This window comes from Mandrillus leucophaeus, unplaced genomic scaffold, assembly GCF_000951045.1.
Source record: "Mandrillus leucophaeus isolate KB7577 unplaced genomic scaffold, Mleu.le_1.0 Scaffold221, whole genome shotgun sequence".
NCBI classification, from domain to species: Eukaryota; Metazoa; Chordata; class Mammalia; order Primates; family Cercopithecidae; genus Mandrillus; species Mandrillus leucophaeus.
The window spans coordinates 2,648,845-2,660,734 of NW_012102266.1; the positions used below are offsets into that span (position 1 = coordinate 2,648,845).

At 38.1% G+C, this 11,890-nt stretch overlaps 1 protein-coding gene across 1 annotated transcript in view; it reads right to left on the reverse strand.

Annotated features, from left to right (window-relative positions):
• Positions 1-11,480, reverse strand: part of LOC105540525 (myosin-J heavy chain-like) — a 262,857-nt gene extending 251,377 nt beyond the window's left edge. The window contains exons 1-2 of the mRNA XM_011981193.1: positions 11,365-11,480; positions 6,829-6,880 (exon numbers count right to left, since the gene is read on the reverse strand). Of these exons, the coding sequence (XP_011836583.1) occupies positions 6,829-6,880; positions 11,365-11,480 (168 nt within the window). The remainder of the gene's footprint in view (positions 1-6,828; positions 6,881-11,364) is intronic.
• Positions 11,481-11,890: the final 410 nt, after the last annotated feature.

Sequence of the window (11,890 nt, forward strand, 5' to 3'; positions counted from 1 at the left end):
ACAAATGAGCAAAAGACCTAAACAGACATTTCTCAAAAGACAAATTGCTAACACGTATATTTTTTAAATGCTCAACTTCACTAATTGGGAAAATGAAAATCAAAACCACAATGAGATATAATCTCGCCCTAGTTAGAATGGATATTATTGAAAAGACAAAAAATAATGAATGCCAGTGAGAGTGTGGAGAATGGGAGATTCTTATATATTGTTGGTGGGAATGTAAATTAGTACAACCACTGCGGAAAAGAGTAGGGAGGTGCCTCAAAAATTAAAAATAGAACTACTGGCCAGGCACAGTGGCTCATGCTTGTATTCTCAGCACTTTGGGAAGCCAAGGCAGATGGATCACTTGAGGTCAGGAAATGAAACCCTATCTCTACTTTAAAAAAAGTACAAAAATTATCAAGGCATGGTGGCATGTGCCTGTAGTCCCAGGTACTCAGGAGGTTAAGGCAGGAGAATCACTTGAATCTGGGAGGCAGAGGTTGCAGTGAGCCAAGACTACACCACTGCACTCTAGCCTGGGTGACGGAGTGAGATTCTGTCTATAAATAAATAAATAAAACTACCATATGATCCAATAGCCCCACTACTGGGTATATATCCAAAGGAAACGAAATTAGTATGTCAAAGAGATGTCTACACACTCATGTTTATTGCAACACTATTCACAATAGCAAAGATATGAACTCCAACTAAGTGTCCATCAATGGATGAATGACTAAAGAAAATGTGATTATTTACACAATAGAATACTATTCAGCCACAGAAACAACTGAAATTGTGTCATTTGTAACACAGGTGGATCTGGAGGACATCATGATAAGTGAAATAAGCCAGAAAGACAAATACGGCATAATCTTACTTACATGTGGAATCTAAAAAATTGATTTCATAGAATAGAGAGTAAAATAGGGGTTACCAGAGGCTGAGGAAGGTCGGGGAGATGGTGGTATAGGGGAATAAATACAAAGTTATAGCTAGATAGGAGGAATAAGTTCCAGTGTTCCACTGCAAAGCAGAGTAACTGTAGTTAACAATAATACATTTATATATTTCAAAATAGCTAGAAAAGAGGTTTTTTAATGTTCTTAGCAAAGAAATGATAAATGTCTGAGGTAATAGATATGCTAATTATCCTAATTTGATCACTACACATGACATATGCATATTAAAACATCATACTCTACCCCATAAATATGTACAATTATTATGTGTCAATTACTTTTTAAAAGATGAAAACAACAGGAAAAAATTTCTAAAAGTATAACATTCCTAGAATAAAAATTAGAAAAAATATTTTGTAACTTTGGGCAAAGATTTTTTTAGATCAGATGTCAAAAGCATGGTCCATGAAAATACAAATTGATAAATTAGATATCATCAAAATAAAAAACTTCTGTTCATCTACAGGCATTACTAAGAGAATTACAAAACCAAGTACAGACAGGAGAAAATACTTGCACAATATATATGAGATGGAGTTTTGCTCTTGTTGCCCAGGCTGGAGTCCAATGGTGCGATCTCGGCTCACCGCAACCTCTGTCTCCCGGGTTCAAGTGGTTCTCCTGCCTCAGCCTCCTGAGTACCTGGGATTACAGTCATGCACTACCATGCCCAGCTAATTTTGTATTTTTAGTAGAGATGGCGTTTCTCCATGTTGGTCAGGCTGGCCTCGAACTCCCGACCTCAGGTGATCCGCCCACCTCGGCATCCCAAAGTGCTGGGATTACAGGCGTGAGCCACTGCACCCAGCCACAGAATGACTAAAATTTTAAAGGCTGACCTTCGTAGGCTTGCAAAGAATGTAGATGAACTAAAATTTTCATGCATTGCTGGTGGAGATGTTAAATGATACAATGACTTTGGAAAACAGTTTAGCAGGTTTTTTAAAAGTTAAAAGTACACCTACCATATGAATCTACCGTTCCACGCTTGTGTATTTTCCCAAGAGAAAAAAAAGCATGTGTCTATACAAAGACTCATGCATGAATATTCATAGAAGTCTTATTTTTCAGAGCCTAAACCTGGAAATAATCTAAATGTCAGTCAACAGACAAAGGATTGTCTTAGTCTGTTGTGTGCTGCTCTAAAAGAATATCTGAGGCTGGGTAATTTGAAAAGAAAAGAGGTTTATTTGGCTCATGAATCCGTAGGCTGTACAAGAAGCATGGTGTCAGCATCTGCTTGGTTTCTGGAGGATCTCAGACTGCTTCCACTAATGGTGGAAGGAGCAGGAATGTGCAGATATCACAGGGTGACAGAGGAAGCAAGGAGACAACGCAGGGAGGTGCCAGACTCCTTTTAACAATCAGCTTATTGAGAACTCACCCCCAAGGGACGAGGATGTTAATCTATGCATGAGGGATCCACCCCCATGACCCAAACACCTCCTATTAGAACTCCCTCTAACACTGGAGATCAAAGTTCAACATGAGATTTGATGGGGACAAACAAACCATATCCAATCTGTAGAAGGGATAGACAAATTGGTACCTCCAATACAATGGGAAATTATTCTGCAATAATAATGAGTTATCGATATACACTACAACATAGATAAATTTCAAAATTATTTTTCTAAGTGAAAGGAACCAGTAAAAAAGGGTACATTCTGTACCCATTCTGTATGTCTCCGTTTATAAAAATCTCCAGGAAATGCTTGAGGGGTGTGGGCAGGTGGGGAGAGGCAGGTGGGGGAATTCCTAAGGCGCATGAGTAACTTTTGAGGATAATGAGCCTGATTGTGGTGGTAGCTTCACATGGTATCAAAACTCATCAACCTGTATACTTTAAATGTGTCAATTATGTCTTAGTAGAGCTGAAAGAGAGAGAAAGAAAGGAGACGCAAAACAAAAAGTTTTGAGATGTAATTTCTTACCTATTAGAGTGGTAAAAAAATTAACCTTTTTCCCAGAACAGCAACAAATGTTTATTTAAATATAGATACATATACAATTCTATATTGTTCTCATCTTAACAATAAAGAGTGCTATCTCCTTTAAATCACTTATTTAAAACACAAATGACATATTTATAACCTTGATTCATTAACAATTTGAAAGTTTGTTCATCAAAGGAAAGAATCTTTTGAAAGTCATCTTAGAATGTTAAAATTTATAGATACCAGAAATATGGCCAACTGTATGTTTCCAGCAAAACTAATAGCATATTACACTAAGTATTAAAAGAAGAACAGAATTTATATAATTTGACACAACTAAGACACTGCTTGCTTTCTCCAACTTATCAAATATAACATCTTTTAGCTACTTTAAGGTAACTTTGTAAAACTGACTTTTTATATAGTGGGCTATGATTTGATCTTACCAATTAAAAACCAGAAAGTTCTTTCATTATCTTTGGCACTTAAAATCGTGATTCTTTAATAAAGTCATCACTAAATTACAACTTGAAAGTTAAAGGGCTTATGGGATTTTATAATAAGCCTAGTTTTGCACACTGAGTAAAATACTTCATATATATTCTAGAGCTAATGAAGTCACACCCATAGTCTTTTAGATGTGCCACTCCACATAACCAATGACATTATATGTTTTACATTGCTCATTTCTATGCATCTAGATTCTCAGAAATAGTTCAGAGGGAGCGGTCCTGATCCTATTTAGGCCAACCCTTCTTGCAATAGAATTACTATTTCCTAAACAGTTTCAAATAAGATAATTTATATGCACTAGCTATTCTGTCAGAAGATGTTAAAATGCAGCAAAAGCAATAAACAACATTCAAATTCTCCAGCAGGCCCAAGGTATAGATAGGGTTGAGATAAATGGGGACTACCTGGCACCTGAGAGTGAATTTAAGTAAAGTCTTACTAGATTATCCCATCAGGTTCCTGTGACAAAGTAAACACATATTCTTTGATCACTTAACATCCGGAGCTCCTTGAATCTCCCCAAATCTCAATTTCTAAACTGGTAATAATAATAATAGGAAGAAAATTATCAATATAATAATGATGATGCCAGACACCACCCTCATGTGCTGCTCTACAGATTCAGAGGGACAGGGAATTTCAACCACCTGCTACTATGCCTGGAGCTCAGTCTGTTTGTTCTATTTCAAATGATATAGATTGAGAGTCATTTTGATGTCTGAAATTTTGTCCCAGAGATGAGTAGAGCCCAGTCCTTTCTCTAGGAATGCACAATTTACCAACAGAGTTCAAAAGTCAATGTAGATTCAGAGAATGGTGCAGTAAGGGCAAGTAAAGAACCACCAAGACACAAAGGCAGAGAGTGCGGGGTTAGTTCTGCTTGGTGGTCAAGAAATCTTCAAAGACTTGAGAAGATTTTCTCATCTCTGTCTTCTCAACCAAAACTAAAAGCAATTATTTAAAAGAGGCAACTGAGATCCACCACCTGCAATTTGGTTCCTCACGGTTCACAGCAGAATTCATTCTGCTGAGTTCTGTGCTCTGTGAGTTCCATGACTTAAAAGGGACTGTGTTGTGAAGGGAGGCAGCAGTAATCATGGATATCACTACCACTTGAGGTCTCTAATCCCAACTCCCTCCAGCTAAATGTATTTCTTTAGAAATATTAAAAAAAAAAATCAGAAACTGAAGAAGAACCAGTTCCTTCAAGCCCCAGGGATCCCAACCTTGCCAAATGTAAATTAGAAGAGGATGGATTTGGAACTCCAGGAAGCTAATTGGAGCCCTGGGTAGAAATCCTAAAGGTATTTCTTTAGGTAATTGGCACCTTGTCCTTTTCAGTATAGATACTGCCCACGAGAGGGTTACCTCTAGGGTGCTGGTTGATTAGCATCCTTAAAAGACAGGGCAGTTAAGTAAAGATTGGTGACCTGAAGAGTCCCATGTACCCAATTCAAGGGTCCCCACCAACCAGAGAAAAACTGTTTTCATATGGTCCAGTGAGGGACACTCTTTGGGCAACAGTATCATAAACAGCTCCATTAAATGAAGCAAAACTTCATTATCAGGTTTTCTTGCTTAAAAAAAGCAACATAAGATTAAATTATCACTAGAGTTAGAAAATACATTTTTAATTGAAACCAAAGTAATTTGATTTGCCTTTGGCTAATATTTATTCAAGAGAAACTCTCTTTCTGAAAATTATTATACATTTAAGAGCTATGTCCAGTTTGTTTAGGACCAGGTAAAATGAACTACACTGAGAAGAGAGATGTTAACATTTTATGATCAAAAATAATTGCACAGAAGTGAGATTCTAGATATTTAACTCACAAGAGAATCAATTGTTCCTAACTGGTGATAAAGTTTGGATCTGTGTCCCTGTTCAAATCTCATGTTGAATTATAATTTCCAATGTTGGAGGAAGAGGCCTGGTGGAAGCTGATTGGATCATGGAGGCAGTTTCTTGTGAATGGTTTAGTATCATCCCCTTGGTGCCTTGGTGCTGTTCTCATGATGGTGAGTTTTCAGGAGATTTGGTTGCTAAAAAGTGTGTAGCATCGGTCCTCTCTCTCTCTCTCTCTTGCTCCTACTCCCACTGTGTGAGATGCCTCGCTAACCCTTTGCCTTCTGCCATAATTGGAAGCTTCCTAAGGCCTCCCCAGAAGCAGAAGCCACTATGCTTCCTTTATAGCCTGCAAAACCACGAGCCAATTAAATACGTTTTCTTTATAAATTACCCAGTCTCAGGTATTTCTTTAGAGTGGTGCGAGAATGAACTAATACAGCTAGTGATGCTGGGATTGCAAGGGAGCGGTAGGCCAGAACTGCTGAATCCAGAAAGAAATAGAGAAATTAAAGAACAAAGTCCCCAGGCCCGCAGGGAAACCCAGTGGAATGCTATCAATTCCAAATAACCATGCTCCTGTACACTCTCAGGCACTTAACCATTTTCACATCCCAAAAATCTTATTTGAAGTAGACTAGTTAAGTCTCATTATCTTCATTCTACAGATGAAAAATAAAGTTTGGAGAGTTTAAATGACTTGGCTGTCATCACACAGGTTGAAGATGGCAAATTTTGGCCTCATTCCAAGTCTTTTGATTCCTAGTCTGTAATTTTTCTCCATACTACACTGCCTCTATAGTAGAGCTGAAAAGATTATTCCAGAAATATCTCTGGTGGAGTGCAGAAGGTCTTCAACCTGAATCAAAGGAGATTGGGGAAATATAGACAGCTATTTTTTTTCTTTTTAAAGAGAAATCCTCAAACTTACATGAAAGTAGAGAACTGGTATAATAATCTTCTGTATACCCATCACCCAACTCCAGCACCTCTCAGCAACCCACAGTTTCACTGGAAGCCTAGGGAGGGACCCAGTGGTGCTCAGATAGAAAGGACCCAGTTTTTCCAAGACATAATGGAGCTCATGGTGGAAGAAGTCTTCAAGGGTCAGAGTGACTTGAAAGAGAAGAAAACTAGATATATCTGGAATAGACTGTGATTTAAACCTAAGTCTAGCTAAACCAAATAGTATGTTGTACCCAATGTGTATCATTCATGTGTGAATTCCAGGATTTCCTCATACACAAGCTGACACTTCAAAAAATAGCCCACGATGTCTATAGTATTGTAGGGCCACAGAGAGCATTGTGGCATTTATTACATGTCAAAATAAGAAAGGCCATGCCACATCACGCCTAACTTTTCCAAAGCTCCAGTAACATCCCATAGTTACCACTCCACTCCACTTTACCTCAGTCTTCTACTTGGAAAACAACTTTCTATGTTTTATTTCTAAAATCTTTACTAGTAAAATGTGAAAACTAAACAATATCAAGAAAACGTCAATATTAATTAAAGAAGTTAGTTTCATTACCTACAATGATTTTTTAAATAAAGAATTTATGCAAACTTCACTTCTTACCGATACTTTGTTTTCTTGTTGTGTATCTGACTCTAAACTTCCAGACGTCATGCTGAAATAAAGTAAAAGTTTAGAATTCCAAAATTTTATTTCAAGCACTCATGTGCGCACACACACCCCCGCACCTACACTGAATAGATCATTACACTGTAACATTTAAAGTAAATTTTCTAAAGTATTTCCTCCAAATGTCAATTTCTGGACATTTCTAAAGGAAATAAAAATAGTGGAATGTAAACTTTACTCGCAGAAGATAAAATAGCCTTTAAAGGTTCTCTTGAGAATAAGTACTCTGAACAGTACAATCTGTTCTGAAAACCTGAAAAATCTGGTATTTCAACTGAAAAAAAAAAAGTGGAGAGAAGAAAGCATAACCTCATAAGAATCAGCAGACGTGGAGAATTCTTTGTCTCCTACACTGTTCTCTCTCTCTCTTCTCTCTCTCTCTGTCTCCTGGATCATTTCCATTAGCTTATAAACATGTTGTTATTTATCATGCCTAGAGCCTTCTTACTGCTTTAGTTTCCACTTGATTATACTAACCTCTTTTGCTTTTCAGGTTACAGAAAAATTATATTCTCACTGTCTCCAATTCCTCCCCTTCATTTTTCTTTCTTTTTTTCTAAAGCCACTGTAATTAGACTAGTGCCACCACTAGTACCACTCCACAGAAACTGCACTTGTCCAATTCACCAAAGATCTCTGCATTCTTATACCCAGTGATTACTTTTCACAACTCACCTTAACATCTTTTGACATGACTTATCATTCTCTCTTTGAAATACTTTCTTCACTCAGTTCCCAGTACATCCCAGGGCGCTGGAATATTTTTCTCTAAGTCTATCCACTTGGCTTACTCTTCCTTCCTTCTTGTCTTTTCTCAAATGTCACCATTTCAGTGGGACCTACCATATGTATCTTATTTAAAATTTAACCCCTCACCTCATCACCATACTCTTTTCTCTGTGATACTTATCACATTCTAACATGCTATATAGTTTGCTTATTTACTGTATTTTTTATGTCATCTCCCAACTGAAAATGTAAACTCCTTGAAGATAGGAAATTTTTTCTGTTCTTTTTGTTACTCTACCCTCAGCCTCTTGAAGAAGGATAGGATGGTCAACAAACACTTGTTGAATAAATAAATGAATTATCTAATAAATCTCATAGATTTAATAGATTCCTTTCTGTTGTTGCCAATCAATAAAGCTTTACTTTTTTTTTCCCCCCCTGAGACGGAGTCTTGCTCTGTCACTCAGGCTGGAGTGCAATGGCACAATCTTGGCTCACTGTCTCCGCTTCCCGGTTTCAAGTGTTCCTCATGCCTCAGCCTCCCGAGTAGCTGAGACTACAGGCACCCACCACCACGCCTAGCTAATTTTTGTATTTTTGGTAGAGACAGGGTTTCACTATGTTGGCCAGGATGGTCTTGATCTCTTGACCTCGTGATCCGCCCACCTTGGCCTCCCGAAGTGCTGGGATTACAGGCGTGAGCCACCGCGCCCAGCCAATAAAGCCTTACTTTTAAATTCCAAGGTACTTTTATTATTTCTTATCCCACTATCTTCCTCATGAATATATAGTTTTATTTCCATATGTCTGTGCACATTTCTGTCTTTTACTTACTTTTCAAAAAATTTGAAATCATTTACAAATGTTCATAAAGTAATCAGTGACTACTGAATAAAATTAATTAAGTTCTCACTTACTGGAAGGAGACACTGGGGCTCTAAGAGATGTAATTGCTTTTTTCACATGACACCCAGATCAGCAAAAAAACCAGTATTTTGGTACTTTCTACTTGACAACACCTCTTTATCATGAAATGGAAAACAAACTCTTGGTCATCACAGTTGCTGGACAAACCAACAAATGGCTTTAAAGGATCTTAATAAACTGAGCCCTCTAACAAATTTTATCTTCTATCAGTGAAACTCACGAAACGGATGTTTTCCCTCAACTGAACGGCCTAATAGTCCAGAGTGTGCGTTTATCCTTTTCTTAGTTGTTTCCTCCGGCCAGAACACTCATAGTCTCTTCTCTGCTTGTTGAAATCTTACAGGTCTTCACACCATAACTCAAATGCTGCCTCTCCCTGAAGGCCCTCTGACCCTACCGGTCAGAAGTATTTCTTGCCTTTATATTGCACAAGCAGGTTTTGGGCATCCACCTCTTGCAGCCCTTATTATGGTTCATGATGTATGTGACTATTTCTCTACCTGTGTTTTGCATTTCTCAGTAACACCCTCATAGGGGACAAAGGCTGTGCTTCGTGTATTTTTTATGCTGGGCAAGAAAGTCATTTTCAGTCACTGAATGAAACCAAACAAAACAAAATATGTGAGTGCAATATCCTTATGTGCATACTCAGATGTGCCACAAATGCATCACAGAAAGTACAATTTGAGATTACTTTTAAAAAATAATGCCTGAAACAAAACTGGTGATTTAAAAATGAGAGCTTTGGCTGCCTGACAATTATATTTAAAGGTCATGAGTCATGGCCTCAGAGTAACCATGGTAACCCACATACACAGGAGAAGTCATGTTGTACAATAATTAAGGGGGGAAGAAAGCTTTAGAAAGCCTATTAGCTTTGAGATAAAGACAACATATAATTAATAAATGTGTTTATGAAGTTTGTTTTTTATTGCATTGTTTTCCTACTTCAGGGTTCACTGGAAACCTGGAAAAACTTCTTTAAATTTCTACTGGCAGGGAGTAATGAGATGACATATCAACCTTGCATAGTTTTTTTCTCAGTGTGTTATAAGAACATTGAAATTTCCTCCTTTAAATGAAATGTCTTATATCTGGTTTCTAAACTTTTTACTTCATGCTTTTTATGTCAAATTGGAGGATTAATTAGTCACCAATTAGTCTGGGTGAATAAAGGATTTTAATAAAATTGGTGAGGAAATACAGCTATTGAGCACTTAATTTTTATAAGAGAAGATTTCCTGGGAAAATTCTGTTTTGTTCCTTAGATTAATTACATCCAGGGCCTAACTCTCCCTTACTTAGACAAAGTAGGAGCAAGTTTCCATTCATTTTATGTAAACTGTGGAGAAGGTCTGTTTCAAGGGCATGAGAAGAGAAAAGGGGAAGGAAAAGGAGAAGGAAAGGCAAACAAAATACACTGGACCAGTTTGTTCCTGCTTAGAAGTGAAGAAGCTGAACTGAAGTCACCAACAGATCAACAAGAATAGTGTGACACTCCCCTGCCTCCTACCTCAAAAGCCCAGCTTTCTACCTGCACAGAACACTCAACTCCACACACCAGGAGTAAAAAACACTAACAATAATTTACAGAGAGAGCAAAGTCCTGCTTTTCACTTGGTTTTTCTGCTGAATGTATACTGGGCTATTCGTTTGAAAGTTGTTCATCACAGGGCATTTTCCCTCCATTTGGTAACTTTATGTTCTACTCTCCAATTGCCTACATATTGATACGTTATCTCTTCAGCTGCTTTGTTCTGGGAAATTAAAAGAAAATGAGTGTTTGCTAAATTTCATTAGCTTTAATAAATGGAAAAAGCCTTTCTCCCTCCCATAGATTATTTAATTTTTGAGACTTATGGAATCCTTTGCACAAATAAACAACATTTTACATAAAATCTTAGATTTGTGAGTTTCTCACATCATCCACAGACCATAGACCCATGGTGAAACCCTGTCTCTACAAAAATACAAAAATTAGCCAGGTATGATGGCAGATGCCTGTAATCCCAGCTACTCGGGAGGCTGAAGTGGGAGAATCGCTTGAACCCGGGAGGCAGAAGTTGCAGCGAGCCAAGATTGCTCCATTGCACTCCAGCCTGGACAACAGAGTGAGACTCTGTTTCAAAAACAAACGAAAACTTAAAACCAGAACCATGGTTGCATGTGAACATCCCACAAGGATACTGCCTTATAGGATGTAACTCCTGCTACAGAGATGTGGTCAACTCTCACTCAAGATTTAAAAGAAAATTGTAAATGGAAGATATTTCCACATTTGAAAGGGAAATGAGTATGGTGTCAACATGCAAAATTTCTAGTAATTAAATGCAGATCAATTAGAGAAGTGAACTGTACTTCCATATTTCTAGCCAGCATTGATCTAGATTTTTATGTGGGGAACCTGTAGAGGAGGAATGACCCAGCTTTTTGTGTGTACATCTCTTGGCAAGAGGGTAGTGAAGATGACATTTCATTTCAACTGTAAGAAGGCTGGCTTCAAACCCTCCCCCTTCCCACATCAGTAAAATGGCTGTGGTGGGTGAGTGTGTGATTTTTAGAAGACCAAGTAAGGGACAATTTATTTGTTCAACAAATATTTATTGAACTCCTACTGTGTGTCAGGCCATGCCCTATGATCTGGGAAGACGGCAGCTTTCAAAGAAAGGGGTCACTCTCCAGGAAAGGATAAAAAACTGTCTGTTGTTATTCCCCAGACTTTAAAGAAAGATTTTCTTTGAAGTACTAAGTGAAAGCTACTTTATCCAAGAATTCCCATTAATTATTTTGGGATGAGAGGAGCTGGGAACTCACCTGCTTCTCTCTGGGGTGTCAGACTCTGGGACCACAGATTTCTTGCTATAGCATTGTCCCATCTCAAGCCAGGCCCACTGGGATCCCTTATCCCTGGGACAGACGTCAACAGGCATCATTCCTTAGAGTTCTAGAATCCTTGCTATTGCTCTGCTGTCCCTTGTTGCTAGGCTACCACAATGGCTATGGAAAAGACAGTTAATTTCCCAAAGAAAAAAATCTCGGTTACAAAGCCGCAGTAACCTCTCAAAACATCTCACAAATCAGATCCAGGCATGAGAATAGGTGAAGAATCACCACATAGTCATCATTTCTGTAAAACTCATTCAAAGTGGAACAGAAACAGTGGTTTTGTGCTCAAACCAAGGCATGTTTACATCCAGAACCAATGCTAAGGAAACAGCCACACTGCTGTCTGAGAGGGGTGCACACCCAGAAATGCATTGGTTTACAGGCAATCAGTGATTTCACCACAAACCAACCCCTTATTGTGATGATCTGCTTTCCCTGGGACCAGAAGACCCCA